The 16161-nt window shown below is 43.1% G+C and overlaps 2 protein-coding genes across 2 annotated transcripts in view; both read right to left on the minus strand.

The window, feature by feature from the left end:
• The window catches only part of LOC148047464 (uncharacterized), a 75418-nt gene extending 59445 nt beyond the window's left edge, over positions 1 to 15973 (minus strand). Inside the window, exon 1 of the mRNA XM_087711600.1 lies at positions 15907 to 15973. The gene's annotated coding sequence lies outside the window, so the exon portion shown is untranslated. The remainder of the gene's footprint in view (positions 1 to 15906) is intronic.
• Positions 1363 to 15995, minus strand: LOC148047467 (uncharacterized). The gene is given in 2 exon segments (XM_087711381.1): positions 1363 to 5038; positions 15907 to 15995. A coding segment is annotated over 1 exon segment (2844 nt). The 5' UTR covers positions 4418 to 5038; positions 15907 to 15995; the 3' UTR covers positions 1363 to 1573.
• Between the last annotated feature and the right edge of the window lie 166 nt (positions 15996 to 16161).

Here is a 16161-nt window from a genome sequence, read left to right on the forward strand (position 1 = left end):
TATTCATCTGTGTTTAAAATATCTCTATATTGTCAAGGAGGCTTAACAGCTTTTAAGAATTGATAAGAAAAAGAAAAAGAAATTCTTGGTAGGTCTTCAAGGAAACAATGTTAATTAGTCGGAGAATGCTCTCAGGCAATACCTTTGATTTTGCTCTCTGTCGGCTGTGCCAGGAAGCTAAAAATATACAAATGCGAAAGCTACAAGATTGCCATCTTAGAACCAATTACACAAAGGTTTTTTTTTTATCACATTGAAACTGGGATTTTTGGTAGGGGAAAAAAAAATAAAGTTCTCAAGTTCAGTCTCTGCCTGTATTAATTTCAATAACATAGTTATAAAAATTGTCCAAGGGGGGGGGGGGGCGGTTTCTCGCCTTGTGCTGTAAAAAAAACAGCTGAGATTTTCTGGCCGAAGTAGATGACTCAGCCTTGGCTGACTCTTCCCCTCCGTTCGCAGCCCCCACAAAAAAAAACTGCGAACTTCAAAGAAGACTCTTGCCGACTGAGTCGCTCTCTGCTTTTTTCTTGCCTGAAAAAAGAGATATCTAATAGATATTAAATAGATAACGAACCAGGAATCTGGGGGCAGCTCCATTAAGCTGCCGACAACGGCAATCCCCTCCCCGGAAGTCCCCACCCAGTTGAAAGTTCATGATCTTGCCCCCACACCCACACGTCCATCAGATGGTCCAATCTTCCACTGTTATGCTGGCAGTTCCACCCAGATCCAGTTCCGGTCAGGCGCAGAGGTGTAGAAACAAAGGATGACCTTGGATTCTAGAAAGGAATGTTATTTTGGCAACATCACATTCTACTCCTTACTATTCCCCATCCCAATTCCCTACTAATGAAACAGCATAGTAGAATAGAACATTAGTGTGGCAGGCCAAAAAACCCAAAAGGAACCGGCTGCAGGCCTGACACAGTTCTTAAAAATGGGTAAATATAACCTCAAATGAACAACCTATTGGACTCAAATCATCTTTTTCAAAAACCTTTTTGTTAAAAAAGCCAAAATGGAGAAGTGAAAAACTATAAAAAACTAAGGACACTCTTACTGCTTCCATAGGTATGAAAAGGCGAAGTAGCAGCCAAATGCTGCTAATCAAGTGCTCCTGATAAATTATCATCAGCAAGTGTGACTATATAAAAGCCAAAGTTGTAGGAGTTTTCTGGTTGACTATAAACTCTTCTCTATACTACAGTATTCTAGAGCCAAATGTGAGGCCATCTGTCCAATAGCTAAACAACAGCTAAAGTTTGGCCAACATCGGGTTATGCAACAGGACAATAATATACCGTGTACGGGCTCTGGGAAGTCGGGGGGGCGGAGGGAGGTAGGGTCCTAGGGGGGAGGGGGGAGGGGGAAAATATAGTATGTGCTGGATTTTAAAGTAATATGATTGCACTTGTATACTGTTGAATTTTTAATTCTAGTGTAAAAATAGGAAGCTGAATATATTGATTGATAGTAGAAATACACCGAAGGGAGGAGCAGAAGGAAAGAAGCAAGAGGGGTAGAGAGGGTGGGAGAGAGGATCGGAGGGAGGGTGAGATGGAAGGGAGGAAGTCTATTGGGAGAGAGGAGTAATAGAGGGGGAGGGGAAGTAGGGCAGAGGGGAATGTTGGAGGGGAGAAAGGAAAGTTGGAGGGGGAGTCCTCTGGTGTCTCACCAAGTGTGAATTCTGAATGAAACTTTTCCCACATTCAGGACATTCAAAGGGCTTCTCTCCGGTGTGAGACCTTTGATGTATCACCAGGTTGGAATACTGAATGAAACATTTCCCACAGTCAGGACATTCAAAGGGCTTCTCTCCAGTGTGAATCCTCTGGTGCGTCACAAGATAAGAATGGTAACCAAAACTTTTCCCACAATCAAGACATTCAAAGGGTTTCTCTCATGTGTGAGTCCTCTGGTGGCTCACCAGGTGGGAATTCTGACAGAAACTTTTCCCACACTGTGGACACTCATAAGGTTTCTCCCCAGTGTGTGTCCTCTGGTGTATTATTAGACTGGAATTCTGACTGAAACATTTCCCACAATCAGGACATTCAAAGGGTTTCTCTCCAGTATGAGTCCTCTGGTGTATCACAAGATTAGAATGGTAACCAAAACTTTTCCCACAATCAAGACATTCAAAGGGTTTCTCTCCTGTGTGAGTCCTCTGGTGTTTCACCAGGTGGGAATTCTGACTGAAACCTTTCCCACACTGTGGACACTCATATGGTTTCTCTCCTGTGTGAGTCCTCTGGTGTCTCACAAGGCTGGAATTTGAAATGAAACTTCTTCCACAAACTGGACACTCATAAGGTTTCTCTCCTGTGTGAGTCCTCTGGTGTATCACCAGGTCGGAATTTGAAATGAAACTTCTTCCACAAACTGGACACCCATAAGGTTTCTCTCCTGTGTGAGTCCTCTGGTGGTTCACCAGGTGGGAATTCCTTCTGAAACTTCTTCCACAAACTGGACACTCGTAAGGTTTCTCTCCTGTGTGAGTCCTCCGGTGTTTCACCAGGTCGGAATTTGAAATGAAACTTCTTCCACAAACTGGACACTTATAAGGTTTTTCTCCTGTGTGAGTCCTCTGGTGTATCACCAGGTCGGAATTTGAAATGAAACTTCTTCCACAAAGTGGAAACTCGTAAGATTTCTCTCCGGTGTGAGTCCTCTGGTGTCCCACCAAGTCAGAATTCCTTCTGAAACTTCTTCCACAAACTGGACACTCGTAAGGTTTCTCTCCTGTGTGAGTCCTCTGGTGTTTCACAAGATCGGAATTTGAAATGAAACTTCTTCCACAAACTGGACACTCATAAGGTGTCTCTCCTGTGTGAGTCCTCTGGTGGTTCACTAGGTCAGAATTCTGACTGAAACTTTTCCCACACTGTGGACACTCATATGGTTTCTCTCCTGTGTGAGTCATCTGGTGTCTCACCAAGTGTGAATTCTGAATGAAACTTTTCCCACAATCAAGACATTCAAAAGGTTTCTCTCCTGTGTGAGTCCTCTGGTGGTTCACTAGGTCAGAATTCTTTCTGAAACTTTTCCCACATTCAGGACATTCAAAGGGTTTCTCTCCTGTGTGAGTACTCTGGTGGTTCACTAGGTCAGAATTCTTTCTGAAACTTTTCCCACAATCAAGACATTCAAAGGATTTCTCTCCTGTGTGAGTGCTCTGGTGATTCATCAGGTTGGAATTCTGACTGAAACATTTCCCACACTGTGGACACACATATGGTTTCTCTCCTGTGTGAGTCCTCTGATGTCTCACCAAGTGTGAATTATGAATGAAACTTTTCCCACAATCAAGACATTCAAAGGGTTTCTCTCCTGTGTGAGTCCTCTGGTGTTTCACCAGGTGGGAATTTGAAATGAAACTTCTTCCACAAAGTGGACACTCATATGGTTTCTCTCCTGTGTGAGTCCTCTGGTGTCCCACCAAGTCAGAATTCCTTCTGAAACTTCTTCCACAAACTGGACACTCGTAAGGTTTCTCTCCTGTGTGAGTCCTCTGGTGGTTCACTAGGTCAGAATTCTGACTGAAACTTTTCCCACACAGTGGACACTCATATGGTTTCTCTCCTGTGTGAGTCCTCTGGTGTTTCACAAGGTCGGAATTTGAAATGAAACTTCTTCCACAAACTGGACACTCATAAGGTTTCTCTCCAGTGTGAGTCCTCTGGTGTCTCACCAAGTGTGAATTCTGAATGAAACTTTTCCCACAATCAAGACATTCAAAGGGTTTCTCTCCTGTGTGAGTCCTCTGGTGGTTCACCAGGTTGGAATTCTGACTGAAACTTTTCCCACACAGTGGACACTCATATGGTTTCTCTCCTGTGTGAGTCCTCTGGTGTTTCACAAGGTCGGAATTTGAAATGAAACTTCTTCCACAAACTGGACACTCATAAGGTTTCTCTCCTGTGTGAGTCCTCTGGTGGACCACCAGGTGAGAATTCTTTCTGAAACTTTTCCCACAAGCAGGACATTCAAAGAGTTTCTCTCCTTTGTGAGTCCTCTGGTGGTTCACCAGGTCAGAATTCTGACTGAAACTTTTCCCACACTGAGGACACTCAAATGGTTTCTCTCCTTTGTGAGTCCTCTGGTGGTTCACCAGGTCAGAATTCTGACTAAAACGTTTCGCACAATCAGGACATTCAAAGGATTTGTCTCCTGTGTGAGTCCTCTGGTGGTTCACCGGGTTGGAATTCTGACTGAAACTTTTCCCACACTGTGGACAGTCATATGGTTTCTCTCCTGTGTGAGTCCTCTGGTGTCTCACCAGGTGGGAATTTGCAATGAATCTTTTTCCACAAACTGTACACTCACATGGTTTCTCCCTGTTGTGAGTCCTCTGATGTATCACCAGATTGCCATGCTTGCGAAAGCATTTACCACATTGAGAGCAGTAGTAGGGCATCTGTCCTCTATGGGTCTTTCTATGAACCACAAGACAACTATTCTGACAAAAGCTTTTGTTACATTTGTGGCATTAATATGGCTTTTTTCCAGTGTGGATCATCTTATGCATAATCAGTTGTGATTTGCAATCTGTGCTTTCCCCACAACAGGCACATCTATGGAGCTTTTCCACCACTGATATTATTGAGGAGGTCAAAAATATGTGTGATCCCGTTTAGTTTTGCTTTGATTGCAGCTGTTTGCTTCCTCCCAATTCGAGGCCTGTATTGCTATCTGCTTGTGATCACTCCTTCAGATGCTTTCCCAGATCACTCTTCACATGTCAGTTGAAAGGAAGATGAATCACCTCCGGCCAACATCTGGAGGGGAGTTGATCAATGGCTCCAGTCAGTTGTCTGACAAGGATTTGGCTGAAGCACAGCTGCAGCAGGAATCCTGAGGCTTTAGTTGCGGAAAGCATGCAGCTGCAGCCAGTCAGTGAGGAGGAAGAGGAACTGCCTTTTGCCCCTAATCAGTGGGAAATGGAAAAAACTTTGATTTCTGGCTTGATTTGCTTTCCTTTTCAATGTTGCTTGTTATTCTCAGTCATCCGGAGTGCTGTTATAGCCATCCTCTTTGTCTATAAGTTTCAAAGAAAATGTAACTTTATAAACGGTTGCAAAATATGTGAAAAAAGAAAAAGTATGAATGAAAAGCAAAAATGCCACAATGGTAGAATAACCTCTGACATTCATTATGATTCATTTGACTACCAAGATCCAAATTCAAATATTCATTCAATCATTAAATTCACTTGTTGACTTGGGTCAGTCACAAATTCTGAGCCCTGAAAAGGGTTATCATCAAATACAGTCAGGTGAAAAAGAAGGAACACCCTCTTCGAGTTCTATGATTTTACATATCATCACATAGTAAAAATCACCTGGTCCTTAGCAGTTTGTCAGGGTTTCAAATAACATCCAAAATTAAATCAGAGTCCATGGCAAAGTATTGCTCAAAGTTCCAATTTATTAAGAGATGTGTTGGCACATCTGGGAAGACATAAATCTCAGCTTCCTGGGTTTTCCCCACCCAGCTGAAAGTTCATGATCCTGCCCCCACACCCACACGTCCATCACATGGTCCAATCTTCCACTGCTATGCTGGCAGTTCCACCCATCCAGTTCCGGTCAGGTCCAGAGGTGTAGAAACAAAGGATGACCTTGGATTCTAGAAAGGAATTTTTTTTTGCAACATCACATTCTACTCCTTACTATTCCCCATCCCAATTCCCTACTAATGAAAGAGCATAGTAGAATAGAATATTAGTGTGGCAGGCCAAAAAACCCAAAAGGAACCGGCTGCAGGCCTGACACAGTTCTTAAAAATGGGTAAATATAACCTCAAATGAACAACCTATTGGACTCATATCATCTTTTTCAAAAACCTTTTTGTTAAAAAAAGCCAAAATGGAGAGGTGAAAAACTATAAAAAACTAAGGACACTCTTACTGCTTCCATAGGTATGAAAAGGCGAGGTAGCAGCCAAAAGCTGCTAATCAAGTGTTCTTGATAAATTATCATCAGCAAGTGTGACTACATCTATAAAAGCCAAAGTTGTAGGAGTTTTCTGGTTGACTATAAACTCTTCTCTATACTACAGTATTCTAGAGCCAAATGTGAGATCATATGTCCAACAGCTAAACAACAGCTAAAGCTTGGCCAACATCGGGTTATGCAACAGGACAAAGATTGCAAGCTCAAGAGCAAATCCACAACAGAATGGCTGGAAAAGGAAAGAATCAAGGTGTTGCAATGGCAGTCAAAATCCAGACCTCAATCTGATTGAAATGCTGTAGTGGGATCTCAAGAGATCTGCGCATAAACAAATGCCCACAAACATCAATGAACTGAAGCAACGTTGTAAAGGGAGGGCCAAAATCCCTCCACAACAAGCAAGAAACTGATGAAGTCATACAGAAAACAATTACTGAAAAGTTACTGCTGCTAAAGGCGAGAATAGAATAGAATAGAATAGAATAGAATAGAATAGAATAGAATAGGAGTTGGAAGGGACCTTGGAGGTCTCTAAGTGCAACGCCCCTGTTTAGGTAGGAAACCTTACACCACATCATAAAGTCTTAGGTTGTCACACATGTTTCCTGTATTTTGGCTTTTCTTTTGCAGAATAAATGATGACATGTAATATGTCATATGTTCATCTGAGGTTGTTTTTATCTACTTTTAAGAATTGCTAAGGACCGGACGGTTTTTATTGTATTTATGTATGTAAAACCATACAACTCAAATAAGGTGTACTTTTGTTTTTCACATGACTACATATCTGGAAGTGCTGGGGATATTTTGGAATATCTATAATTGTATAATTATAGATAATTATATATCTATAAGCATACAGAGGGAAAATCTACAGCTCTACACAGATCTACAAAGGTATATATGTGGAAAAATCCATGTTTTAGTCTGAAAAATGTCCCAAGATGGTTAAAGTCAAATCTTCTGAGTTAACTTTAGAGATGTGGGGGCTTTAACTAATGAAATGATGCCTAAAACATCTGCAAGATTTGAAGCACCAGTTATACCCATGGAAGTCCTCAGCTCCAAATAAGGGCAGAAAATACTGTCCTACTGTCCACAATCCCTCTGGTGACATCCCCATTCAAGTAGTCCTCACACTTGGGACTGGCATTTGTGTCACTAAGCAGGAAGCATGACCAGGAAGCATGATGTCACATGACAGTGCCAACTTACATCTATCTTTTTGCAGTTGTTAAGCGAATCCTCGTGGGTTGTTAAAGGCAATTTCACATGGCTACGACTTCTTGCCAGTATCCCCACTGACTTTGCCTATGAGAAACTAGATGGGAGGGTAAGGTGACCAGACGTCCCGCTTTTGGCGGGACACACCCGCCTTCCAACGCATTTTCCCGCGTCCCGCCCGCCTTTTTAAAAGGCACGCTTTTTTTGGCGCTCGCAGCTCCCGCCCATCAGCTGCTAGCTTGCTGGGCTGGCTCATCGTTTTGTTCTCTATCCTACCGATGAGCCAGCCCAGCAAGCTAGCAGCTGATGGGCGGGAGCTGCGAGCGCCAAAAAAAGTGTGCTTTTACCTACCTACAAATTTAAGCCAGCCCAGCCTGCCCGCTCACTGATTGGATTGGCCTGGACTCCAGCCAATCAGTGAGCTGGCTGGGATTGGAAATTTTCAGCACGTCTGCACGAGTCTCCATTTCCTTTCACCAAAAGACGAAAGAGGTTGCAGCTGCGCTGACTGGTGAGTATTAAGAGCCGCGAGCGGATGGTGTGAGATCGCCGCCCGGTAGCCGCCAGAAGCCGCTCCCGGCCGCGGGCCCCTGCCCTGCCGCGTCCAGCGTGTCAGCAAGCGGGTTGCCCGCCCGCCTAGCTGCGTTGCCCACATGCACGTGGATTCAAGAAATCTGGCTGGATACTTTGAATCCCCCCGCGTGTGGGCAATGCAGTTTGCGGGGGAGGGGAGCTTCGCTTGAGATGACCATGCTATGCCCTCCATAGCCTGGTCCTCCCAAGCAGAGCCTGCCTAGCTGCCTTGCGCACACACGCGGGGGATTCAAGAAATCCGGCTGGATACTTTGAATCCCCGCGCGTGTGGGCAATGCAGTTTGCGGGGGAGGGGAGCTTCGCTTGAGATGACCATGCTATGCCCTCCATAGCCTGGTCCTCCCAAGCAGAGCCTGCCTAGCTGCCTTGCGCACACACGCGGGGGATTCAAGAAATCCGGCTGGATACTTTGAATCCCCGCGCGTGTGGGCAATGCAGTTTGCGGGGGAGGGGAGCTTCGCTTGAGATGACCATGCTATGCCCTCCATAGCCTGGTCCTCCCAAGCAGAGCCTGCCTAGCTGCCTTGCGCACACACGCGGGGGATTCAAGAAATCCGGCTGGATACTTTGAATCCCCGCGCGTGTGGGCAATGCAGTTTGCGGGGGAGGGGAGCTTCGCTTGAGATGACCATGCTATGCCCTCCATAGCCTGGTCCTCCCAAGCAGAGCCTGCCTAGCTGCCTTGCGCACACACGCGGGGGATTCAAGAAATCCGGCTGGATACTTTGAATCCCCGCGCGTGTGGGCAATGCAGTTTGCGGGGGAGGGGAGCTTCGCTTGAGATGACCATGCTATGCCCTCCATAGCCTGGTCCTCCCAAGCAGAGCCTGCCTAGCTGCCTTGCGCACACACGCGGGGGATTCAAGAAATCCGGCTGGATACTAGTCTCCGTGGAGAGCTTGGCAGGCAGCTGGCTGGACTTCTAAGAGGTGGGGGGGAGGAGCGGCAGCTCCTTGAAATGGAAAAAGGCTTGCTTCCTCCCCCTCCCCCAAATGAGACCGGGCTCCCAGCAGCGATTTGCCATTTGAGAGAGAGAGAGAGAGAGAGGAAGGGGGAGAACACGAGTGTGTGTATCCCTCCTTCCTTCAGCCCAACACTCTAGCCCGGCTTGGCTCCCGCTTCGTCTGTCCTGCCTCTTCGCTTCTCTGTTTGATTGTTGAAAGTGGGAGCCAAACCGGGTCATTCCTTCCAAGAGGCAAGTTTCCCATTGATTGAATGGCTCGCTGCCCTAGACCCTCTGCAGTCCCTCTCGTCTGGCCAGAATGCCAGCAAGAGTGTTGGGCTGAAGGAAGGAGGGATACACACACTCATGTTCTCCCCCTCCCTCCCTCCCTCCCTCCCTCCTTCCCCAGCCAGTCCCATGCCTTCTCCCAACCCCCGCCCCGTTCTCTTAGCTGCCCCATTCTCTTAGCTACGTTCTGCCTTGTGATTGCTGTCTCCAGGCTCTCCTCTCCTATTATTGTGGAAGGTATCTCATTTGGGGGAGGGGGGGCAGGCCTTTCTCCATTCAACAGATCCAATATACAGAGTTTTATTTTTTGGCCCTAAAAATATTGTCACTGAGGATGAGAGAAATTTCTTCATCATTGCTATTGGCCTCAAGTAGCAAATAATTAAACATGGTTTTTAGTGTACTTAGTTAGTGATCTGCTTTTTAACATTACATGGTATCAGTTTCAAGAATGCATGCAATCCTGAAAATTTGTAACAAACTTGTTGAAGGGCCTATGAAATATTTTCTAGTTTAGTGTAGAATAAGTATTCTTAATAAAAGAAAAAGTCATTTTTATTTAATCAATTGCATTCCTGTTTATAATGGCATTAATTAACTAAACTGGAAATAAATCTATGTTTTGCTAGAGTTTTAAAATTAAAAAACCTTACATTTTGTTGCTATTATTTTAATCAGAGTTTTGCCAAGTGAAATTATATAATGGTTCCTCATGTCTCTGTAATTTTCTAAATCTCATCCAGAAGTACCACAGAATCTGGCATTTTCAGCAGAATGATGCTGATGCTAATAAAACATCCTGATTTTTGGTGAAAGGATGGAAAGAGGAAGGAAGGAGGAAGAGAGATCTAAAGTGCAGAAAGACAGAAGGCAGATAGGCAACAGGAAGGAAGGAAGGAAGGAGAAAGAATGGAAAGGAAGGAAGGCTAGAAGGAAGAAAGAGGGAGGGAGGGAGGGAGGGAAGGAAGGTGAAAGAAGGAAGGAAGGAAGGGTACGTCCACTTGTAGGCCTGGGACTGAATGCAGGAGGAGTCTCTCCATAGGATCAGCTGCTCCTCTGATCATGGTCTATGAAAATGTTACTGACTGCCTGATGCAAATTTAGACAGATGGTGCTTTGGGCTGCCCCTCAAATCCCCCCTTTACTCCTCCCCCTGTAGAATTCAGCCCCCTGAGTTTTGTCTTTGAGGGGCGTGTGTGGTTATGGCGGATGGCAGAGTCAGCTGGAGGTTGAGAGGGGATTGGGGCTTTTGTCCGCCTGTGGAGTTCTCCCCATGGACAGGATGGGATGTTGGCATGAAAGGGATCCGGGCACAATCTCACCTGTTCCAAGTAAAGTTGCCTTTTGCAATTGGCTACCGGTAATCCTCGACTTACGACCAGGATTGATCCCCCAATTTCTGTTGCTAAGGGAGACGTTTGTTAAATGATTTTTGCCTCATTTTGCGAACTTTTATTGCCACGTTAAGTGAATCATGGTGGTTGTTAAGTCAGGAACATGGCTGTTTAGTGACCAAAATTACAATGGCATTGAAAAAAGTGACTGATGACCATTTTTCACACTTAGCGACCATTTTCACACTTAGCGACCGTTGTGGCATCCTCATGGTTACGCGATCAAAATGTTGATGTTTGGCAACAGATTCGTATTTCTGATGATAGTTTGAAATGGTGACAGTATAAATTATTGCTGGTGTAATACTTAACAATGGTTTTTAAGGATTTCTTTTATTTATAGAATACCTTTTTTATTATTTTGGGGGGATTTTTACTTTTAAATTGTTTATAAAATGTATTTACTACAAGAAATGTTCCTTTTTGCAAATGTGATCTTTGCAAATCTTTGTGATGCAATATGTTCAGACCAGGTTTATGTGTCTCAAAGTGGCTGCTATTCTATGGGCAGGCCAAGTCTTCCTGTGGGCGTGGCCTGTTGCCGAGGAGGGCTCCACCGAGCTCCTCAGAGATCTGGTCTGTATATCTAAATAAGATCATAGATAGCACCCCTTTTTGGCTAAGAAAGGGGCAGGGAGGATAGCTCCGTAGGTTAGGGTCTATTCGTAAGCCACAGCCTTTTTCTTTTTTTGGCTGTGGAAGAGATTAGATTCAGCCGAAGCGGAGCCTTTATCTCCGGCCAGTTCTTCTCAGCTGCCTTTTTTTTTTTTTGGCAGCCCCAGACAGGCTAGCCCCCCCCAGGACAAAACAAAGTTTTTTTCAAGCTAGAGTTGATACGGGAGGGTACCACCCCTGTGAGATTTATGCTTTTATTACTATCTTAAATACCAGCACCATTTGTCTTAAAGACTTCTTTGTTTAAATAGACTTTAAAATGGCGATTTCTCTCCGTGGATGATTACTGGATGTACTTAGCCGGGCTTATCTTCCTGCAGACTGCTCCTTAACAAAATAAACTCTTTTTCTTTGGAAATAGAGGGGAGCGAAGCATTGCTTACTTGTTTATCTATTATGGCACCCAGATCAAAGAAACGTCTTGCTACAAATGTGTCTAAAGAATTTAAACAATCTTTTTTGGAAACACAGCCTTTGTCTCCTACGCCCTCTACTGGAGAAGTTTTAACACAGGAATATCTCTTTAAAATATTTAATGCCCTTAAGCAAGAACTTAAGGAATTTGTATTGCAACTTTATGAGGATCTAAAATCTAAAGTTAATCAAATGAAGGCGAATACGTTTGCAGCCGTGTCTGCCCTGTCAGATTACTCTGCTGAAATAGAGAACAGATTGGAAAGTCTGGAGAAGGCTAATTTTGATTTGACTACCAATATTCAAATTTTACAAGAAAAAATTAGAAATAACGAAGAACAGCTTATGACGCTAAATTTTGATAGGAAGGCATTTTCAATAAGAGTCAGAGGATTCCGTGAAAAGGAGCAAGAGAATTTGAAACAGACATTTGCCGAAGCCTTCAGCCATGCGCTGGGAAGCCCGGGACTTAACTTTGATTGGCAGATTCGGAAAATCTATCGCCAGAACTCATTGATAGCGGAACAGCGACAGCTCCCGAGGGACATAATTATACATTTCTCTACAAAAGAATCTAGAAACGCGATTGTGCAAAAGTTTTATAATAACAGTCTCCGAGTTGATGACCAGGACGTGATTGTCTTCAAAGATATACCTTTCCAAATGTTGAGAGCAAGAAGGGACTACGCCTTTTTAACTAAAGAGCTTAGGAGTCAACAGATTCGATACAGATGGGAGGCCCCTGCCGGCATCACGGTTACATTTGAGAATCAAAGATTTCGTCTTAACTCTGTTTCGGAGGCTCAAGATTTCTATTGTAGGATTCTGAAGGCGGGACTTCCTGACACGCTTGGAAGAGAGGAGAGACAAGCGGAAGGAGAAAGCAAACGGCTGGCCATGCGGCTGCAAGATGGAGGGGGTAGCCCCTCCTCCCTCGGAGAAGCAGAAGAACGCAGATCGAGAATTTAGATACTTCAAAAGACTTCCTAAAGTTGAGGACTGAATGGGGGTTTGAGACCTCTCTCCGGTAGAAAAAGTGGACTAATTTTTATCAGAAGGGAAAGCTGGGTGAAACTACTTTGAGCTAGATTCTAAAGTAACGTTAGCATAAATCTGATAGTGGTTAAAAGAATGCGGAATGATTTATGTTGTTTAAACTTTGTTAGATGGGACTATTTTAAAATAGAAGGTTAACTGACTCTTGCTGAAAGCATTATTTGAATATGATCCATGCTATTTAACTTTTATTTGAAGGGAAAGTTGGTTGTAATAGTTCTGAGTTATTTTTCAAATAAACGCTAGTATAAATTTGATAGTGGTAAATATTAGACAAGCAAGAGATGAGGGTAAAATGCATGTGGAATGAACTACGTTATTTGTGGTAAATATCAGACAAGCAAGGGATGAGGGCAAAATTTACGTTGTTTAAAGCTTATTAGAACAGGAAGCCGCTTGGGATTATCTTAAGATAACTGTAAAAAGAATGTGGAATGATTTATGTTGTTTAAACTTTGTTAGAAGCGACTACCTTAAAATAGAAGGTTAACTGAATCTTGCTGAAAGTATTATTGGAATATGTGGAATGATTCATGCTACAAATCTCTCTGAGTTATATTTTAAACAAATGGTAGTACTACGTTATTTGTGATAAATATTAGACAAGCAAGGGATGAGGGCAAAATTTACGTTGTTTAAAGCTTATTAGAACAGGAAGCCGCTTGGGATTATCTTAAGATAACTGTAAAAAGAATGTGGAATGATTTATGTTGTTTAAATTTTGTTAGAAGCGACTACCTTAAAATAGAAGGTTAACTGAATTTTGCTGAAAGTATTATTGGAATATGTGGAAGGATTCATGCTACAAATCGCTCTGAGTTATATTTTAAACAAATGGTAGTATAAATTTGATAGTGGTAAATATCAGACAAGTGGGGGATGAGGGTAAAATACATGTGGAATGAATTAAGTTATTTAAATTCTATTAGAAGGGGAAGTCGGTTGGAATTACAGAAATTGATTCCTGTGTAAAGTAATATCTGATCTATGCTGCTTAACTTTACTAAGAAGGGGAAATCGGGTTAGATTATTTTGAATTACTGTTTGAAAAAGGGGTAAAGAAAGATCATTTACGTTGTTTAAATTTTACTAGATGGGAAAGTTTGATTACTTGTCTGTAAAGTTATATTTGAATATATGGCATAAACTACGCTGCTTAAATCTTACTGGAAGGGATCATGAGGTTTAGGAAGGGAACGGGAGAGTCTACAGAAGGTCGGGGTAAATAGCAAAGAAGTAAGAGATGAGAATAAAATATAGATAGAATGATTTATACTATTTAAGCATAGATAAAGATGGGGGGCTGAGATCAACACAAAGAGTGGTTTCTTTTTTTCTTTTTTCTCTTTTCTCTTTTCTTTTTTTCCTTTTTTTTTTCTTTCTTTGCTTTTCTTTTTTTTTCTTTTTTTTTTTTTTGATATATTACTTTTATTTTTTAATCCATATGTATACAAGATATCTTAGATAGAAGGTAGTGCCAGGTGTGGACCCTGGGAAGTCGGGAGGATTAGGGATGGGGATTGTGGGGGGTGGGGTGGGGGGGTGTTAATATAGTTTTAATAAGAACAAGAATGTATTTATATACGGTGGTTCCCCTTTTTTTTATTATTATTATTATTATTTTCCTTGGTTTACTTTACTTTTATCAGATCAAACAACACTCGAATAAAGGCATACACCAAGGAGGGAGGTAGAGGGAAGGAAGAGGGAGGAGTAAGGAAGGAGTAAGGGGAATAAGGAGTAAGGGGAATGTAAGGAGGGTGTCTGGGGAGTAAGGGGAGAAGGAAGGCTTGAGGGGAAAGGGAAGTAGGAGGGGAGTGTTAGAGGGAGAAAGGAAAGTTGGAGGGGGTAGATGGGGTGTATGGAGCACGCAAGGGTTAGGTGGGGTTGTGAATGATGAGTTGTGTTTCCTTTTTACTTGTTCGTTTTATTCCCTTTTTCTTTTTTTTTTCTTTTCTTATAGTAAATACCCTGTATATAAATGATTGCAAATGGAATGTGAAAATTGAATAAAATAAACTTTACATGAAATCTATGGGCAGGCCAAGTTGGTGCAAGGCAGCTTTGCCAGATTTGGTGTGTTTCACCCTCATTGAATTTTATATCGTATAAAGAATGGAAGGAGGAAGGAAGAGAAAAAAGGAGGAAGGGAGTGAGTGAGGAAAGAAGAGGATGGAAGGAGGGAGGAAGGAAGGAAGAGAGGGAAAGAGCAGAAGACAGATAAGGTGAAGGTAGATAAGCAAGAGGAATGAAGGAAGAAGTGAGGAGTCTCGAGGAGGGGGAAAACATTTAGTGACCAAAGTTACAATGGCATTGAAAAAAGTGACTGATGACCATTTTTCACACTTAGCGACCATTTTCACACTTAGCGACCGTTGTGGCATCCTCATGGTTACGCGATCAAAATGTTGATGTTTGGCAACAGATTCGTATTTCTGATGATAGTTTGAAATGGTGACAGTATAAATTATTGCTGGTGTAATACTTAACAATGGTTTTTAAGGATTTCTTTTATTTATAGAATACCTTTTTTATTATTTTGGGGGGATTTTTACTTTTAAATTGTTTATAAAATGTATTTACTACAAGAAATGTTCCTTCTTGCAAATGTGATCTTTGCAAATCTTTGTGATGCAATATGTTCAGACCAGGTTTATGTGTCTCAAAGTGGCTGCTATTCTATGGGCAGGCCAGGTTGGTGCAAGGCAGCTTTGCCAGATTTGGTGTGTTTCACCCTCATTGAATTTTATATCGTATAAAGAATGGAAGGAGGAAGGAAGAGAAAAAAGGAGGAAGGGAGTGAGTGAGGAAAGAAGAGGATGGAAGGAGGGAGGAAGGAAGGAAGAGAGGGAAAGAGCAGAAGACAGATAAGGTGAAGGTAGATAAGCAAGAGGAATGAAGGAAGAAGTGAGGAGTCTCGAGGAGGGGGAAAACATTTAGTGACCAAAGTTACAATGGCATTGAAAAAAGTGACTGATGACCATTTTTCACACTTAGCGACCGTTGCGACCATTTTTCACACTTAGCGACCGTTGCAACCATTTTTCACACTTAGCGACCGTTGCAGCATCCTCATGATCACGTGATCAAAATTTTGTTTGGCAACAGATTCGTATTTATGCTGGTTTCAGTGTCCTGGGGTGACCTTTTGACAAAAAAATTTTTTTTAATCAAGCCCCCCCCCCCCCCCCCCCGGTCAAGGGTGTCCCTCTTTTCCAATCTGAAAATCTGGTCACCTTATGGGAGGGTCACAAACGGGGATCATGATGATGGGATGCTGCGAGCATCATAAATGTTCACGGGTTGACAGCACCCGAAGCAAACAGGCCAACTTGCTCCCTCTTCCGACTTGTCCTCAACTCACCTTCCAGCTGATGCTTTAATCCTTGGAAGAGCACAAATAACACTCTGCACGCCACCTTCCTCCCATGAGTGATCCGGAAGAGGAAGTTCCTCTGCGCGTCTCCTTGCTCACCCCCCCCATCCTGTCTAGTAACGCAGTACTCGATGGTTTCAGTTTTAGCTCCGACAGATGCCGCTCTTGTGTTGGCTTTCTAATCGCGGATGCTGCCTATCTGGCCACCGTCTCGTCCTCGGAGGTCGAAAAACAGGCTTGTCC

Source organism: Thamnophis sirtalis, unplaced genomic scaffold (genome assembly GCF_051295495.1).
Source record: "Thamnophis sirtalis isolate CommonGarterSnake01/CBP01778 unplaced genomic scaffold, rThaSir2_p1.2 scaffold_3, whole genome shotgun sequence".
Classification (NCBI taxonomy): Eukaryota; Metazoa; Chordata; class Lepidosauria; order Squamata; family Natricidae; genus Thamnophis; species Thamnophis sirtalis.